Genomic DNA, 20,872 nt, shown 5'->3' on the forward strand with positions numbered 1-20,872 from the left:
ATCCAATCTCTGCAAACCACTGGTTTATGGATTGCATGACTTCTGCAAATAGTCTGTCAAAATAACACCTTGACATCTCAAAAACCAGAGAGCAAAACCTTGCCTGCTGATGGCTGCACCTTGAATTTTTAGGGGTCAGTGAACCCTTATGTTTCCACAACATATTTTGATTTTTGGTTTCAGAGTCACAGTGGTGAACCCATGCCTCATCCATAGCCACATATCATTCAAGATATTTTTTTTGCTCTAAAATTTGTTAAATGTTGCTTGCAGAGCATTGATTGCTCTTTGTCGTTTTTGTGTCAGTGTCAACATTCGAGGCACCCCCTTGCACAGAGATGGGCATCGTGCCTCACTTGAGAAATAATGCCTCACTGATCTTCACAGAGCTTATCGCTCTGAGTGACATCATCTTCACAGTCCCCGTTCCTCCCTCACGCAGCTCCTAGGCGTGGGCAGGTTCTGTATCAGTTTCATAAGCAATATCAGTGGTGGCATAATGGCATTATCAAAGCAGTGTGTACGCGTTAGAAAACGATTATTTCGTGAGAAATGGGAGGAAGAGTTTTTTTGCTGTTTAGAAGGGGAGAACATACGATGTATGTTATGCTCGAAAATCCTATTAGGCATTAATAAATTTAATATACAACGACATTACTCCTTATGTCATAAAGAACATGCTGAATTAGAAGGTAAGACAAATTAAATGTTATTTTTCGTACTATTCCGAAGAAAACTTATGATCTTAACATTTGCATAGTATACTAAATATGGCATTATACCTTAAACACGCTGCACTAAAAGGTACGAGGAATTAAATATTGTCTGTACGTATTATTTCCAAAAGAAATATCAAATGTGCGTAGAAAACGAAATATGATTTTCTGAAATTATTTTAGGTCGAGAACTTGCAAATCTATTAAGTAATCTTGAGAAACGCCAGAATATTCAAGAAAATGAACGTAGACAACGCGATGGAATATTATTGGCTAGTTACGCAATTCCTCGCCTGTGATTTAAATCAATTCAATGATGGAGATATAGTAAAGAGGTTTATGATTAAAGCTGCCGAATTAATTTGCCAAATTGAATAAAAGTTTTCGAGTCTCTCACGTTAACCAAGCGCTTTCCTGATAATTCGCCACTGACCGCCTTAGCGATTACGATAAGGTGATGCAGGTCACAGCAGTTTATATTTCCCATCCTACTCTGCAGTCTCCTCTCCTAGTAAACAAACTATTTCAAATCGAGTGCCTCACATAACCGAAAATTGTGCCCATATATGGCCTTGCAGTTATTTTTTTCATGCCCAATTCGTTTACCAAAATATTATGCACACTATGATATGAGAAGCCTGTTTCCTTCACCATATTCCTGATGGTAACTCGTCGATCTTGCAGCACTAAATCATGCACTTGATTGATGTTTTCTGGTGTTGTGACAGTTCATCTTAATCTTAATATGAAAGATCTTTTGGCTGCAAAAGGGTATCTGTCGGATACAGGGACGAGAGCCATTAATCCTTCCCATTGAAGGCTTTAAGGAACCAACCTGGACAAATACCCAACGTCCCATCCCTACCTTCCCGTGGTGCAGCTGTTAGTAAGCATAATTTTACGAGCTGAACTAAAGGGAGGGGCTACTCATCAATTAGCACTGGTCAGCTTGATGAGTTAATGACTGAATTTGGTATAATTTTCCTCTATCCAATACCTAATTCCCTCTTTACCCTTTCCTATCCAGTCCTCTGACTGAACTCTTACTTTCTTCGACCCCAATGGCATTAGAGCATTCGAGGCCTAGAGGTTCATTTCCCTTTCCTTCCTCCTCTTTCTACTTTTCTGTTCCTAGTGCTGACCTGCTATGGCACTAAAATCGTCCTCCAGTGGCTTAAGGAGGGAAAGCTGGTGATCAACAAGATCTCCCAGCTAGGTCCAGTGGACCCGTCGACCAACAGCAGGTGTGGTCCTCCAGACATTCTGGGGGTTGTGTGTGAATGAAGTAGCCACCAAAACGTTAAAATATGGTGTTCACTTAAATTGGCTACAACTTGCCATTTTCACTCTAACCAAGAAATGGATTCGGAACACCTCAAAATCTGTGCTTCAGTGGATGACCATGACAATATCTTTGAAAAATATTGGAGTGCAAGAGGTCAAATGACTTTATTGTCAAACGCCTGGCATTAGAAAACAACAACAACATAAGATGTTCTCCCACATTTAAACATTCATCATCATCTTTCTACTATACTATAAGATACAGTCGATTTTCCCAAGGTACCTTGGTCATATCTTAGTGAATTTGAGTTGCAGACATTCCCTTCTTTTGCAGGTATTTAATCACAGCTCTTTGCTCGACAGGCTCATTTCTCTACTGACACAGCACCTCCGATCACTCGAGCACCTGCTACGAGCCAACGTGGACATGTACAGACTTGCAACTTGGCATGTAGCCATCAGTGGCGTAGCTTATACACTTTTGCAATGGGAATGCTGACTTTCTGGGGAAGAAAGCTAGTACAAATTTTTCTGTCATGGGGATGAAATTATATAATAAGCTTCCCAGTCAATATTATAAGTTACCAACCAATAGTTTCAAAGCTAGATTTTATAATTGGCTTTTAATTAATCCTTTCTACTCTGTAGATGAGTTTCTTAACATAAATTCATACGAAATTGTTTTTTAATAAATAAAGTTATTTACATTTAGTTACAAATATTTCATTAAGAGTGAAGTGTTTTCATTAATTTTTAGAGTTTCAAAATGTTTTGTGTTTTCATTCTAATTAAACTTGACTGTTTTCAATTGAGGACCGTTTTTGCAAAACTTGCTAACTGAAAAAAAACTAAATTTTACAGGAGAGACAAAAAACTGAATGGAGACAAGTAGATTATAGGTGCAGCAATCACACTTTGATACTATAATGAAGAGAAATAATTCAATTTTACTAAGATAACTTTAACATTGTGTAGAGGCCTGCTTTATGTTAACGAATCCACCAAAATCTCAATTTTGCAAATTTTGCAGTTAGCAAGTTTTGCAAAAACGGTCTTCAATTATATGTGTATTTTCAAATGTATGTTTTTTTTCCCTCCCTTCTGTATTGTGACGAAGCCTATCACTGTATGTTTAATGGCTTAATAAATTGAATTGAATTGAAGTGGTGTATGAAATGAAGGTGCATTTTGTATATAACTCACTCCGAACATGATTTTTTTTTCAAAACAGAAAATCAGTATATAAAATAATAATTTTGAAATAATATGCATAATGTACATACCTTAAACAACCTTGCACCTATATCAATTTTCTGCAAAAACATCCACAACCTTCCCAACAAATGCTCACCCAGAAGTCTCTTTTGAATTTCCAAAGAATTTAAACATGACAAGTGACTGTTGTTCATGGAGTTTTTGAGGACAGTTTTGAATCTTTTGAAGGTACTCATGCTTCATTCACTGCTGACTATAGTTGCTGAGATATTGCCGGAATTAAGCAGAGTAACTTCGTTACTTCCTCACAGATGGAGACTAAACCATTGTCTGTAAAATATTTTAGCAGTTCTGGGGATTTAAATGCTCTGATTCATCTGCTTACACATTATGTAATTCATCTTGTAGCTGGTGACAGTTAAACAGCTGATACAACTTTACTAATTATTCACTTTAACCTGGGCTAATGGCTTGCAATACTGGGTGTTCATTTCAAAGTGTGTCATGACGTCACTGTTGTGAGTCAGCGATTTGAAGCAAGTTTCAGCTTTTGTGTCAGAGAAGTTGCCTATTAATCAAGGCGTTCAATCTGAACTTTAGAACGTGTACGGTATAACTTGAATGTCGTAGCAACAGATGGCCGTCTGTAAAGTCTGTGTGCTACCATAACCTCTTTCGAACTGTGTTTTGCGCAGGCAAGTCGTACGCAGGGTATTTGTTATCATCGATTGCGTACGGCAACATTCCACAACACAAATCAAATGCTCCGTGTCCATGTTGACCGTCGAAGTTAATGTCAACAAATACTTAAGTAATCGTCTTAACCCTCTCCCCATATCCCGACAGTAAGAAAAAAAAAATCAGTTCAGTACGTGTTTCCAAACAGTTCACATTCTTGCCAATACTGGCATTACCGTACGTATCGGTAAGTAATCTTCAGAATGAACGCCGTACTTGCTAGGCAACTTCTCTCGCATTTAGGTAATACGCCTTTGCGGAAGTGTAGGAAGATTGAATTCTCTAGGCTCATCGGCTAGCCACATGACGGCATACAGCGAGCCATGACGCATTTTGAACTGAACGCCCAGTAGTCCTGTCACTCACAAAGTCTAAATGAGCAATGGCTTTCATTTGAACAGCCTGAGGATCTGTCTCTTCAAATGCCAGCCATCTCAGGCTATTCTTTATTGTAGTGCTAGAAATTAAGCTTTCATTCAATTTGATTATTTTCTCGACACACCTATGTGTAAAACTCTCTTTTCTCAAGTTTTCTCTATTCTTCTGATAGCAACACATATTTCCTTATGACAGGTTACGATACTTACTGCTGATGACTGCAGGATATTGAAGAGAGGGTCAATGCAGACAGAATAAGTTCCGAGAGCACAGAGCAAGATTATAAGGTTTCGGTTATACATTTGCCTTCTTTGGTCCTATTGCGCTGTTTATTGAGTCACTATCCCACAGTGAATCCTCATCAACAATTATTTCATAAAAATGACGTATAATTTTGAGAAATACTTTATATTTATCACAACAGCTCTTGAATGGAAATTCTATCTCGTACTATTAGCTTGTGGCACCTTGAAACCGTTGCTGAATATCTTTCTGCATTGGACCTCAGGCTCATTTCACCTTCATCTATCATCTTCAATAGTTTTAGGTCGACCAGGAGATGCAGATAGAGTTTTCACAGTGGACTATGGCATACCAGGAACTATCAGAGCTGTGTAGGACAGATTGCACCATGGTGAATCACGATATTCATGGTGCTGTGATCTTTAGAATGCAGCAAGACGTAGTAAATGATTTGAAAACAAATGTTGATATGAGGAAGCTGCAGGACATCAACAGGGGGATGGAGGTGCATTCCTGTTTAAGCAGACTCCATCAAACCTGAAGTGATAAGATGGCACCAAACGCACTCAGAGAAATAAGCACAATAAGCCTCAGGGCGTGGTGCAAGCCTTTGAGCCTTCCTCAGGACAAAAAAAATCAACAAAGTCAACAGAGCACAGACAAAGCTTTTGGTTTTGCTGGGATTACCTTCAGTTACTTTGTACTTTCCTTTTTTTTGCAACACCTTCTACATTACCACAGCACAATATACTTCATTTCTTTCTATTGTACTCATACTATAATCCTGTTTATGCTCGACCATGCCGAAATGTAGTAATTATACACCTGGTAGTAGCCCTTTAATGGACCTCACTAAAGTACACCTATTCATTAAAGTTCAGGTGTTCAGCCAATGACAAGTCACCTTTGTACCATTATAAAACCGCAAGTATCGATTATTCTTGGATATGCAATCGAAAGACAATTTGCAAAAAGTCACGGAGGCTGGAAATCCAATACTGTCGCAGAAGGTTATGTTCTGTTACTATAATAATTAGCGTTAATTGTAAATAATATTCAAATAAATTCAATTTGTCATCTCGTTTTTCAATTTCCAGGTTATATCAGACTAATGTTCATCTTATTCTCTATCAAGGTCAATGACATTCAGCCTCGGAAAAAATCAATACTTTCGCGTCTGCGCACATCTCACAATTCAGGCCAGTTCGCACATAACCATAACATGACCTAATTTTGAATAATTTCAAGTTAGAAATATGGTCGAGCATAAAAAGTCATATGAAACTTGCCTATAATGGTAATTAAGATGCTTGTATGAAAATTATGAAACTCGCTTGCGCTCGTTTCATAAACAAACATACTTGCGTCTTAATTACTACCATTATAGGCTCGTTGCATAATGTACTATTAACGTTTCTATAATTTTCTTATAATATTAAGCAGTGACTTTAAAGAAACTGTAATGTGTCCCTTTAACTGGCATTTCATCTGCAATGTTTCCATTACCCAGTATTTTTGTCGTAAGTCCATTTGACACCGTTATTACTATGCTCTCGTCTGTTTCAAAATACTGTCCACTTAGAGACCAATCTTGGCATTTCTTCCAATTCTTAAAGCATTGCTGGAATTTTTCTTGTGTGCGCTCAGCTCTTCTGATCACTTTTATCAACATTTTCTTCTATCTTGGGAATGAGAGAAAGTCTGAAGTGCAATACGAATATGGGTGAATAGGAAGATTTGCAAAGATGTGATTTTCATGCGTAACAAGGAAGTCACTGCATGTCACAGATGTTTCATTAGTCCTAAATAATAATATCTGTTGAATTATAAATCCTGGGGCAAGAATTGAAGAGTACAGGAGAAAAACAATCAAAGTCAGAATTCTCATAAGGATGATACTCTTGGCTCCACAAGTAAAGAACCCTGATCCACATCAGTGACAGTGGTTGACAGACCACTTAGGGGAAGTTGTCTTTTAGCTGTTGCAACGTTTCTTCCTGGCTGGACTCTTTCAATGTATTTTCTTTTGCAACTGGTTGGATTCTTTTCAATGTACTTTCTATTTACGAACAAATTAAGTCAATTGTTTAATAATAAATAATAATTTATTTATTTACTAATATTTAATGTGCTGTACAATAGACAGAGGGCCAATAACAGTTCAGCACATGACAATTTCATATTATTATTATTACTATAAATCATGATTGAGTGGTTAGCATGCCTGTCATTAGATTGAAGCGTCTGTCCAGTTTTTCATGCGACACATATGACAATCGTACCAGGTTTCATCTAATTAAACGTCATCACAGCTCTCTTATCTGTTCAAGATACGAGTACCTCCAGGCAATGATGTCACAGGCTTCAGCTCTAGTGGATTTTCTTTGCACTGTTTTATGTGAAAACCCCATACTTCCCATAAGGAAATTCGTAGTCAGTGCCACTAGTTTTCTCCCGCATGGCATATGTTATGGACTATACTGTTGGTGACATTCCATTCGTGACTTGTACACTTGTTTGTCGCACCAGATCACGTGTAAAATCATAGATCTTTTCAAACAGATGGCTTCTGTCTTTCCTCTCCCCCCCCCCCCCCAGAGTGTGATGTGTAGACGGATCTTCAATATTTGAGATTATTATTTTTTTAAGCTGCTTAAACTAAGGCCTGTCATTTCTTCCACCGATTGATTAATATTTCTCCTTTTCAAAACTCCATTTTCAATTATTCTTCTAATAAAGTTCTTAACATTTTGCACTATCAATACACTTTGTTTTCGTAACTTCGCCCCTGTCCACACCTGTGGAGTAACGGTCAGCACGTCTGGCCGCGAAACCAGGTGGCCCGGGTTTGATTCCCGGTCGGGGCAAGTTACCTGGTTGAAGTTTTTTCTGGGGTTTTTCCTCAACCCAAGATGAGTAAATGCTGGGTAACGCTAAATAATCTACTAAAAAAAAAAAAAAAAAACTTCGCCCCCCTTTCCTATTGGCCATTTATTACAATTCTTATGCTTAGTCAGCGTCCTTTCAGAAGAAGGTCTTGGTTGTGGCTGGGAGGCACTTCATCTGCCGACACTTCACTATTATTATAGTTTATCCACGGCCGAAAGAAATTAAACATTGTAAATTCACTATCGACTATCGTACTGCTGGAGACCACAACATGCTGTTACGAAGACACAAGTGAAACTGTAATGCAATGGCAGGAAAATTCTTTCAAAAATGGAAAATTCACAACACAGCATTCTAGGTGGCTTCCTGGCGATATCTTTGTCCACGGTTTCACTAATTGGGGGAGCGTGTCAGTCAGATTTATGGCTTCCTGAACCCAACCCTGCAACGAAGGTTCTTTACTTGTGAAACCAAGAGTATCTAATTCAGTATATTACTGGAAACTTCAGTGTTTTCTTATCAAAACTGGTGAAGGAGAATTATAACCACAGACAGTCATTGTTTCCTATTTTTTCATTACAAACAGTAATAAATTTTGCAGTAATATACTGAATTAGAAGACGACATCACCCTTAAGAGAAATGTGACTTTCATTGTTTTTCCTCTGTACTCTTCAATTAGTGATGAATACCAGTAATGCTTCTGATATAAAAAAAATACAGTCAATATAATTTTTAACAGTCCACAGACTTTTGGATCCGAGGAAGGTCTTTGAAACCCTCTGTGAAAATTGTGCTTTTTGTGTCAATGTCATATCCGAATACCCAGGTATTAAAATAACACCCACCATTACTTAAATTTCGCTTTTTGACTTGAAAGCTCAAAAATTATTCTTGGACCTGTTTTGTAACAATATTTATTTTCAGATTCTTTTATTAAAATCTTACAACATGACATTCTTGTCATACAAAGTCTTCAACTGCTTGCCACATATCAGACATTGGTTGAAATAAAATCATTTCCACCAAAATTTCCAATTATTTTGTTATCTTTCAATTTTTTAAGGTTTCCCTCAATCATCACCTATCCATTTGGTTGCTTTTACAGTAGGTGTTCGTAGATCCAAATTCAGCTCAATGACTATCACAGACTGCTTGAACATGTCATATTCACATGTCCTTGTGAAAGCACAATTTAATGACAAAAAATGTAGTATCCATTCATTGCTGTACAATTTTAAATAACTGAAAAATCACCTTACATTAAAGGTAAGCGTTCACTACATTGTATCGCACACATTGGACGAATCGCACGGATCGGAAAAAGACAATCTTTGCTGTAATTGTTATGTAACTGCGTTCACTACATCGTATAGCACGCATCGGCTCTCGGCAAATCCGTCCACGTTTCTCGGATGGGCAACTTTTCCGATGCGTGCGATCATGGCCTTCTTTAATAAATCAATTTTAATTGGTCAACTGTTACTATTATGTTGTGCCATGTTCAGTGTCGCGCCAAAATGGCAGACGGAAAACTTATTTCGCGTGTAGAAAATTGCGAAGAATTATATAATTTGAGGCGTTCCCATTTCAGTAATCAAGTCGTTTCTTGCAAATATATTATGTAACCAATATTTCTTTCGTTTCTTCCTCTTCAATTAAGACGCATGAAACAATTACAAATTCTTATTTGCTAACAGACGTAATTAATAGACCTAACCTCAACTCCTCTGCTTTCAGCAATGTCAATATCGTACGACGTCATGTTTTAAACAGCTGATAGTGGAATCTGATGAGGCGATGAGGTGAAGCCGTTACAGTGAATGCACTGCACTTAAAATATCCGTTGTGTGCGATTCGTACAAGGAGTGCGATACGATGTAGAGAACGCTTACCTTAAGAACATGCAGCTACTCAATGACTCGGCAAGAAACCAGAAGATAGAAAGATGTAGCACATTGGCTAGATATTAAGGAGACTTCACAGATAAATCTCGTATCTGCAGGGCTTTCTTGCAGTATGGAATTAAATACTGCATAATAAGTACAGGTGGCTTCAACATTAATGTATTCCAATTTTAACTTTTATTGTTTTAATACTGTACAAGTTCGCTTCATTGCACAAAACTAAAAACAAAGCATTTACATTACCTACTATGAAGTGACATGTCAACACAGTTACCAACATTCCATCAAAAAATATACATGTATTAAATTTTTCAAGTCTCCAACTCTGCATACTAAGTACCGATATGAAACAGGAATAAACTGACAAAATATTTCATTTGGAATGAGAAATGCAAGGAAAAACAAACAGATCTTAATACACATCAAAATGGTCTCTCACATCACAAGAAAATTACAGCCTTATTGTCATCAAACACACTGATACAGTAAAAACAGAACGTGGAATGCCTGGCAGAGGTAAATTTACAGAAGTTGGACTTCCCTTTAATGTTGACAACTTAGAATGATGGAACATGAGTTAGGTTTCATTTGAACAGAAAAGGCTAGCACTACAGAAGGAGGATGTCAAAATAAAACTAACAGCTCTGTGTGCTCGTAAGTACAAATATCTACAATATGTCACAATGTGCCTAAATTTCAAGTCTCGAGAAGTTTCACCAATTTCTACATCCATTTAAACATATACCAATTTCCAACACCTGATTATATTAACAATATAGTACAGATATATTTCAACAACTATTGAATTCATATTTCATAAAGTCACCTTTGCATGCTCTTCATGAATCTAGTAAACAAGTGTTAAAACAGAAATGTCATTTCATTTTCCTTCCATGGATTTACTTAGAAGCCTGGTAGTTCTTGTGGAGTTCAGGTTTGATGTCGTATACCAAGTCGAGAATCTGCGCTATTACCTGTAAACAGAAAGCATTTACTGACTGACAGTAGAGGAGTATCAGTGTCCCTAATGCAACAGAGACTTGTTTCTGATTAAGAGTACTGTTCTCATCGTACTTTTGTAAGATTTCCAATTTTTCTGACACAGAGAGGGCTTTTCGTTTAACACTCGTTGTAATCACATTCACAGACACTTCAATACATAAAACTGCCCAGCAAAAATTTCCAGAATTTATTACGGCCAAGTGAGGAATGCTGTTTGAGAGAGAGGGTTAGCAAGAGGGTGAGGTATTGTAACTGTATGTAGGCTTTAACCACGCAGACAAGGAGTCGAATAAGAGAGCGTAACAAGAGGGTGAGGTATTGTAACTGTATGTAGGCTTTAACCACGCAGATAAAGAGTCAAATAAGAGCGTAACAAGAGGGTGGGGTATACTAAGGTATGAAGTATGAAGGTTTAAATGCGCAGGTAAAGGGTCGAATACCAATACTTTTCAGGTTAATGGCACCAGTGAGCTGAATGACCAAGATGTTTCATTGCTGTTAACAGTATATTGCTGAAAAATACATCGAAAATATTCCACAAAAACAGTGTATTATGCGGGACTTGAGCGCAACAAACGGGGTATTATATAAAGGCGTTATATAGAAATGTGCAGGGACCAGACAAAAAAAAAAGTATTACACGGGATAGCGTAATAAGCGGGCGCGTCTTATCGAGATTTTACTGTACTTCCCTTCGTAAGATATTACCCTTTCCTTGACTAATTTTTATATTATTCAGGAGTAAAATTCAAGTTCTATGACTTTTAAAATAATGTATATATTTATTTGAAGCATCATATATCATTGCTGCCTCGTAGAATGGAATGGACACATTTTGGCAAGAACTTTCCCTCTGTAGAAAAAAACAACATATATTACACTGAAATACTCTTTAGACAACAATATTTATTTACAGCTATATGTATGTTGTATGAAAAGATTTTAACATAACAGATATAGTAAGTGTTCAATACTATTTAAATATTTTAACTGTAAAGAAATATATGTTGTAAGTATTTCTGAACACTCTATAAGAATCATACTTGATATTTAAAAAATTGAAACATTTTGTAGATAAGTTATTTAGTTGTAAACAACAGAAAGTCGTAACTCACAGCTTCCTTGTGGGTGGTGATAGCTCTGTTCATCTCGTCTATCTTGATCTTAGTGTCTGCCTCTATACGGGCTGCTACATCTTCCCTCGAACCCATGTGCTGAAAATGAAAGGAGACATTAATTCACTGTCTGACTTTTTCCATGTGGCACACATTCAGCCTAATGGCTAGAGCAGTGATGTCAGTTGATGCCCATAGGGGCAAGTGCGCGCTTTAGAGCCCAGGAGAGCCTGAGCGCTTTACAGCAGAAAGGAAAGAGACAGACAAAAGAGGTGGTATATGCCGCTTGGTCGAGCTATATACAGGGATGGCCAGCACTGATTCAATAGATAAAGGGAAGAGAACTTATTAAAACTGTATCCATGGTAATTTTTAGATTTGTCTGAGAAGTATAAGTGCATTATAAGAATGTAAGTTTTAATTTTAATGTTCATTTTTCACAAGTTTGCTTTTTTATTCAAAAGGAATATTTTCTCAACTTTTTTTTACAGAAAAGTGAAATTTTCAGATGTTTGTTTAGTAGCCTTATAGGTACTAAAACAATGTTTTCGCAAATCTAATGTATCGCAAAGTATTACTGGAGATAGTGTATTAAAATGTTTGAAAATATTCGTATGGAAAATGTTTGTAAGGAAATGAATTAACAAAGCAAATACTGTTACATCACAAACAAAAGATATGTGCCTATGTGTTGGCAAAACGTCAGCTCTATAGCTTCAGCAGATTTCGAGATAATTTAATATTCTGAAAACAGAAAGTTGCGCACCAATATCACCTAAAATCATAATGCGATAAGAGTTTTATTATGTAATATTAGTTACAGTTAAAACATATAGCCTACCTAGACAACTTTGCTTTGTACTATAATATTGTTTTGATTACTTTTATAAGGCTAGATATACCATCAATATCAATTTCAACTTATCATGTCATATTCAGTGTCTTTCTTTTGGATAACACTTTCTTCATGAATGATGTGTTTAATTCACTTAGTACAGTATAGTTGTAGTTATTATGGAATTTGTGTGAATATTCCTTCTTTACTCTTTATTATGTTATTAACGTTTAAAACACAACTGCAATATTAGGCTAAGAAATAGGTGTTAGTACTTTTGTTTTACAGACAATATAGAAAATAACAAACAGAAAGAAGCCATATAAAAATAACGACATAAAATTTCACGTTCTGTTTGAAGTTTGTGCACCACTGTTTTCTTAATCCAATAAGCTGCTTATTCCTCCTAGCATACCTAGCGTTTAATGCCCGCGCACGACGTCAAGGTCAGAAAAATGCGCTTGCTTTGACATCACTGGGCTAGAATATCAGTTTCTCACCCTGATAACCCAGGTTCGAATTCAAGCGAAATTTGTGATGAACAATTGTGCCTGGTGGTAGGTTTCTGCAGAGTACTCCCATTTCCTCTAGAGGCATTGCACCGCTGCTCCATGAATCACTATCATGCAGTACTATGCAAGTCACTGCCTACAGCAGCCATGTCATGTAGATGGGGTTGCTTGGGTGAATGATGCAAAGTCAACTATCTGCCACTGGATAATGTTTTCTTTTATCCGTACTTGGCTCTTATAATAACATTTCGTTTTTGTTATCTATTCACAACTGATTACTTCACCTGCTGAAGACGAGAAATTCGGGCAAAATTTGGTTGCTTAGTTTATATTTTTGTTTTAATTTCGAATTCACGTGATATAATTAGTGAAGTTAAGAGTTATTCAACAGTTATAGAAGCTTCGTCATTGTTTTCTACACAGTGTCAAAGTTTTGTGTCAAAATAACCACATCAACAGCCATGTATACTTACTGGCTTTTAAGGAACCCAGAGGTTCATTATCGCCCTCACATAAGCCCGCCATTGGTCCCTATCCTGTGCAAGATTAATCCAGTCTCTATCATCATACCCCACCTCCCTCAAATCTATTTTAATATTATCTTCCCATCTATGTCTCGGCCTTCCTAAAGGTCTTTTTCCCCTCCAGCCTCCCAACTGACACTCTATATACATTTCTGGATTCGCCCATACGTGCTACATGTCCTGTCCATCTCAAACATCTGGATTTAATGTTCCTAATTATGTCAGGTGAAGAATATAATGCGTGCAGTTCTGTGTTGTGTAACTTTCTCCATTCTCCTGTAACTTCATCCCTCTTAGCCTCAAATATTTTGCTAAGCACCTTATTCTCAAACACCCTTAACCTATGTTCCTCTCTCAAAGTGAGAGTTCAAGTTTCACAACCATACAGAACAACCGGTAATATAACTGTTTTATAAATTCTAACTTTCAGATTTTTTGACAGCAGACTGGATGATAAAAGCTTCTCAACCGAATAATAACAGGCATTTCCCATATTTATTCTGTGTTTAATTTCTTCCCGAGGTCATTTATATTTGTTACTGTTGCTGCCAGATATTTGACAACCATGTATACAGTACATTCATTAGCTGGTGACGAGTGTAGCATAAAATCTAAGCTCTACAGTAGGCAATGAATCACTCGGGCTCTTATCAGCAAATGAGTTAGCCTATTTATTTCAGTTATCATAAATTAAAGCCATGTGTACATAATCATCGAGCAAATAATCTTTACGCGAGATTTATAAATCACAAGTAAAATATTCCTTTACATGTTATGAACATCAGTCTGCTATGTGATCAATAAAAATACGATATCTGGGCGAATGTTTTTCTTATAGTATGAATTGAAATAATTAGAAATAAAATTCGACAGATACATTAGCTGTCTGGTTAGCAGCTAATATAATTGCGGAACATTTATTATCATTATTAGGTAATACAGGAAGACAAAGTATATGATTATGTCTCGTGACGAGAATATTGTATGAAATGGAAATATAAAAATCGGAAATTTATCTTTTGAAGAGGTGGAGAAGTTCAAATATCTTGGAGCAACAGTAACAAACATAAAGGATACTTGGGAGGAAATTAAACGCAGAATAAATATGGGAAATGCCTGTTATTATACGGTTGAGAAGCTTTTGTCATCCAGTCTGCTGTCAAAAAATCTTAAAGTTAGAATATATAAAACAGTTATATTACCGGTTGTTCTTTATGGTTGTGAAACTTGGACTCTCACTTTGAGAGAGGTTAAGGGTGTTTGAGAATAAGGTGCTTAGGAAAATATTTGGGGCTAAGAAGGATGAAGTTACAGGAGAATGGAGAAAGTTACACAACACAGAACTGCACGCATCGTATTCTTCACCTGACATAATTAGGAACATTAAATCCAGACGTTTGAGATGGGCAGGGCATGTAGCACGTATGGGCGAATCCAGAAATGCATATAGAGTGTTAGTTGGGAGGCTGGAGGGAAAAAGACCTTTAGGGAGGCCGAGACGTAGATGGGATATGATGGTAGAGACTGGATTAATCTTGCTCAGGATAGGGACCAATGGCGGGCCTATGTGAGGGCGGCAATGAAACTCCGGGTTCCTTAAAAGCCAGTAAGTAAGTAAGTATGAGGTAATATAGGATCATCTTTAAATTACCTACATATTATTAAGGCTATTGATTGGTACTCAAATTGCATTGCTGACTCTGTCCTTTACGACACTCCAGAAGAACATTTCAAGAATGCAATCGCGCAAATTTCAGTCATCAAGATTACTTAATGATGAAACTTACGGAGGGGAGGGGGGACACTATGGCCCAGCACTGCGCCCTGTAACGATCTATTGCGCTAACCCTCAAGCTAGCTGCATTTCCAAACCCACACCGGCCGACTACACTAAGGTTCGCTGTGTACCCATGTTTCGAGCAGGCAATACCCTTGTCTCTAGGCCAGTCCCCTCCATGCATCACCAGCTGGTGATCGGGAAATGCTGTGGAATGATGGCGAAATGATATAGATGCCCAGCATGGGAATGTCACTATGAATTTTTCAATGAAAAAATCCCAGACCTGACTGGAACTCGAACCCAGGCTGCCTGTGTAACCGCAGTCACCGCAGAGATAACAATGATAGTATGATTAGTGGAGGATTTTAACACTTGATATCAAAATTGAAATCCTGGTGATTTATATTTACGGGGGAAATTGATTATGAATAATTCTCGTGGCACGACAGCCCATGGAGGGCCAAGGCTGAGCAGCCAACTGCTGGCCTCCAGTTCACACGCCTCAGCAGAGATGATCATGCAACCACCATGGATATACGTGTGGTCAGCATCTGCTACAGCTGGCTTATGAAACCGATTGCACTACTTACTGCAGCTCCCAAAATTCATCACAATGCTGGGTGGGCATGGTTCCATACATTGGCCAAAATATCATGAGAAAAGATCTTCCCCCGATAGGACTCGAATCAGCACCTCATAAGAAAGAAGTTAACTCTTCGATGTTTCAGGTAAGTTAAATTAGGGTGAGATTTTTACATTTGAAAAAATTAAACTCCACTGTTTACAAGATAAGAGTGCACTGGTTTATGGCATCAAGGCTGCTTTGCATTTGATGGCACTCTACATAAAATGGAGATCCAGAAGTTTCAAGTTATTTTGTAAACTTAATATATTCGGCAAGTGTAACAACATCTTATCACAGTCTAGTATATACAGTCGCGAAGCTCAATATGCAAACTTTACATAGTTGCTCACCACTAGGATCGCTAATATCGCCTCATTACAGGCAATGCAAAATAGAACTGTCACAGTCTATTGTTTCTAGCACCCTCAAAACTCAAGCTTCGTGACTGTATATAGTAGACTGTGATCTTATATTAATTTCCAACCATTTTGAACTAAAATACAATATCTTTACACTTTATTCAGAAATCACATACCAACATAATCTATAACTATTTGGTTAATTCTGTCATTCTCTCTGATTCTAAAGCAGCATTATATGCAATAAATTCATATAAAATGATGTCAATGCAAATTAAAGAATGTCACAAAATGATCCAACAACTTCAAAAACTACAGAAAAGAATTCAATTGCAATGGATACCTGCACATTGCGGAATTGCTGGAAATGAAACTGCTGACTTTCTTGCCAAAAAAGGATCCAATTTAATTCAGAATACAAATACAAGCCTACCTTTTACATCCATCAAAAGACTAATTAAAAATAAATATAAAATCAAGCAAAACCAAGCACTATGTACCAAAGCCAAAGATAAAAAATGGAGCATTTTAATAAAAAAACCAGAAATTATTCCAGAAATCCCACGTAAATCTGCAGTAGCAAAATTCAGACTGCTTACAGAACACGATTATTTGGCCAAACACTTGAATAAAATAGGAATTTACACAAATCCAAATTGCCTTCTATGCAACAAAGAAGAAGAAATGACTGGAGATCATCTACAAACCTGTGAAGTTCTACCTGATGGATCCACCACAGAGAAATATTGGACAGCAAGAACGCTAATGGCTTCGTTGCCAAAGCCCGGCATTAGATAACAACAACAACATAATCTATAACTACAAGTAGGCCTACAACATGGGAGGGAGATGAATTTAAAGTCCACATATCACCACAAGGAATCGAACTCAGTTCCATTGGATTTATACTAACTTACTTATAAATACTCTGATTCTTCGAACTTTTAATTGGTACAAAAAAATGAAACCTAGTTTTGAGTAATTTGAGTAAGAAACTACTTTACAATTTAATAATGTAGAAGACATTTACTAAAATAGGTATATAGATACATCCAAGTTACTTTCAAATCTTGAACTGTTCTAAAATATTACATATATTTCTATTACTGTTGCTAAATTATCTATTCAAAAATGTTTATGATATTGTAGTAAGAAAACCAGTTTAACAACCAGCCTTGAGAGACTGTCATGGCAGACACTGTGAAAGTCATGTGATATTCCGGAAAAAGACCCAATTTCGTAAACTGCATCCTCTATGTTATTTGTCCATGAACAGCACTGTGACAACGTTGCAGTATCATTCAGTGATTAGCTGTAAATATGATATTTACTGTAACATAACTCAGTAATTAGTCTATAATAGACTAGAAGAGTGACGAGAGAACCAGGTTCATTATACTAACCTGTTTCTTTCCCAGATATCAGTTTAAATCTATGATTATCAAAAAACCAAAGGAAATAAAACAGTGAATTGAGTAACAAAATTTTGGAAATCAACCCTTCTGTAGTCTACATGTTCAGGTTTACCTATACCATCCTGCAACTAACCTTGGCTTCGAATTCCTTGAACTGTCGTTCTCTTTCTTGCCTATACTTTTCAATTTCATCTTGTGCTTCTTCCTTTGCTTGTTTCAACCGACGTGCTTTCCCTGCAACAGTAACATAATTTGTATTGCTTGCTATATAGGTCACACCCCCTTACTTATCTTAAAATTAGTGTTTCTGTTCAGAAACCTGTTTACTATTAAAACTGCGGGAAGAGAAAGTTATCTTATATCTAACTTACGCTTTCTGGCTTCTGAAACCTTTTCTGCAGCACGTTTTTCCGCGGCTAAGAGCTGTTGAATTCCTTGCGTCTGGCTTGCCATCTTGAATGATCAAAGGATCAATCATATGACAAGTAGTTACAGAAGTATCTAGTAGATAGCGTTTCAATTCGCATCATGGTAGCCAACCTACGTAAATTTTTTACATTGTACAAATAGCGCGGAATATGAATAAAGAATGTGTTATTTTACTTCGTAATTTGTGCAATATTGAAAATTGATATTGTGAAACCTAATTTCTCGAAGATTTAAATTTCAAGATGAGAGCTATTACCTTCGCCAAAGACTTGTTAGTATAAAGTCTTTGCCTTCGCTTACGAACACGAATCCTTGAAAAACTGCGAGCTTATGTGAAATTTATAATTGAATGTATTCTTGTTTATAAAAATTCTGCGCTGTATAACAGCTACACCAGCACGTAGAATATGTCACGCAGTTTCGGGAACGAAACTAGTTGTGTTGATTTGAAGTTTTATTTTTGTTTCTGATTCTGGTGCTTTCATGCCCATAGCAAGAAGAGATGACAGCACAAAAGTTACATTGGTTCATGGTCTAACTATTAATAACATTAGCATTCGGTTGTGGCTTATAGCCTTGTTACAGCAAGCATTTGGAATTCCGTCTTTTTTGTCTCACCATTAACCCCCGAATGGGTGCCCATACTCCATGCGTGAGAAGACGTGCTCTATGTCAAAATGAATTTTTTCCAACATTTAACAAAGGAAATGAGAGGCTTAGGACTACTTGGAAAATCTCTCTACACCATCATAAGATTAAATATAATGTTAGTATGCAAGCACAGTTCAACTTTGTCCCTTCTCATATATTTATATACATATGTTTATTTAAATGAATGTGTGTATTTCACTCACCGCACTTTCACTGTTCAACTCTCAAGACATAGACCCAGTCTTTAACTAAGACAATGGACAACGGACATTATGCCCTAACTAACATTCGAACCCATGACCCGTTTTTTTAACAATGCTTAACCCTGATTTTGAGTGTATTCAATGTCAATATTATGAAGTATTGCATCAGTGATCAAATTAAATTTTTTCAATGTATAAAAATATAACATTCTAGAATAAATATACTTTCGAACCAATATTGAAATACCGGTAGATATCTAGATTTCCTTGAGCAATTGCAAAATTTTCCTTCTCACTCATAATAATAAATTACAATGTACATATTTCCTTGCTACTCTCCAGGTTTGATATTCGTACAAATAATCGAATAATATCATGCATTGAGAGAGTTGCTTCCATTTTTATCATATTTATATCTATATTTATCAACAACAGGTTTTAGGATTATTTTATTCCTTCCAAAAAAATTCAAATCCTGCTGTTCCTCCCTTTGGGTCTTAAATCACTCATCCTGTCTGGCAATGTGTTGATCCAATGACAACGTTGTTTCTGTATGTCTTTTATTGTACTGTACATCCAATTTCTAATTTTTCTCGGATGTCGGTTTGCTTTGATGGTATAATCATGTGAATCTTAAAAATGGTCTCAATAAGTTAATTTCAGCTGCTTACAGTTGTCGATATATTTCTGTCTAAAATTTGAATTTCACATTCATATTTCAGAGTTGCTTTGGATAAAAGATATTCTGAAGCCTTCCAATTTTGTATTAATTGACATTTAATTAATTTTTTTTACGAATACCGCACTGTTGATATTATGTGTCCATTTGCACCTCTGCATACTTTTTGGCGATTATGATGAAGGATCCTGTTCTGAGGTTTGGGTAGAAATTAGATTGGATTTTGTTAGCCTTGCATGGTAGGATGATGTGAGAGTGGAAGTAGGCAGGAGGGATCAAGATAAGGGTGATAATGACGACGAAATGCTCTAAAGTTACCCAGCATTGCTCTTAATGGGTTGAGGAAAAAACCTCAACCAGGATTCGATCCCACATCCACCAGTGTAGCAGTCGGACATGCTGACCACTACTCCAAGGCAGCGGACTTATTCAAAATGTAGTATATAATATACCTGCATTTGTGCCCTAACTGTAACCTATAGAATTTTTTCAGCATTTTTTCTCATGTCAGTGACTTTTTTTTTTTTTTTTTTGACGTGTAGAATTATACTGAACTTTAAAAACAAAACAACAAATGTCTCAGGACTCAGGAGGATAAGCATCATACTATGCCTTTCAGTTTGAAATCTTTAACAGAATAAGTTTCGAAAATGTATTTATGTGAAAGATGAATCAGAAATAACGAAGAAATTGAAAGAATATTGAATAATGAGAATATTATTAGATTTATTAAAGCAGGAAGATTGAGATGGATCTGTCATGTAGAAAGAATGTCGGCAGATTGTGTACAAAAAAAAAAAAAAAAAAATTGAAATCAGAGATCCATGGGACAAGAAAAAGAGGATGACCTAGAAGTACATGGATTGATGAGACAGAAAAGGATTTAAGAAAAAATGGGAAAGAAAAATTGGAGGATGGAAGCTTTGGATTGTGAGAGGTGGGAAGCTCTTGTGAAGGAGGTCAAGGGTCGCATCGACCTTTAGCGCCAAGAAGTGAGTAAGTATGTATTTATGTGAAAGTTGACAATTGTTCGATTATCTATTTTTATTTTTCAATTTTGGCTGTCACTGGATTTCGTCCACATATAGTAACATTTGCTTTGGAAGTCAACCTTTGGTACTATATTATGTAAGGTTAATTTGATTAAATTTGTGTGTTATTTTTCCTGCATTTTTTTGCGATTAAACTGACCTGCTATAAATTTGTTCAATAATTCTACATCTTTTCAGCCAATCTGTTTGCATTCTTTTAGCATTTATTTATGTAGAAATTCAAACATTAGGAACAACCTGCATCCTGTTGTACTTTTTTACTTAAAAAATGTCATTAAATACATCATCATCATGCTTAATCGTAACATTTTTGTTGTTTCTT

At 36.5% G+C, this 20,872-nt stretch overlaps 1 protein-coding gene across 1 annotated transcript; it reads right to left on the reverse strand.

Moving 5' to 3' along the window:
* Window positions 1-9,516: 9,516 nt before the first annotated feature.
* Window positions 9,517-18,063, reverse strand: Vha13 (V-type proton ATPase subunit Vha13). The gene is made up of 4 exons (XM_069819943.1): window positions 17,908-18,063; window positions 17,670-17,770; window positions 11,487-11,585; window positions 9,517-10,343 (listed from the first exon to the last, which is right to left on the reverse strand). Exons 1-4 carry the CDS (start codon window positions 17,987-17,989, stop codon window positions 10,269-10,271), a joined length of 357 nt encoding a protein of 118 aa, XP_069676044.1. The 5' UTR covers window positions 17,990-18,063; the 3' UTR covers window positions 9,517-10,268.
* Window positions 18,064-20,872: the final 2,809 nt, after the last annotated feature.

This window comes from Periplaneta americana, chromosome 3 (assembly GCF_040183065.1).
Source record: "Periplaneta americana isolate PAMFEO1 chromosome 3, P.americana_PAMFEO1_priV1, whole genome shotgun sequence".
Taxonomy (NCBI): domain Eukaryota; kingdom Metazoa; phylum Arthropoda; class Insecta; order Blattodea; family Blattidae; genus Periplaneta; species Periplaneta americana.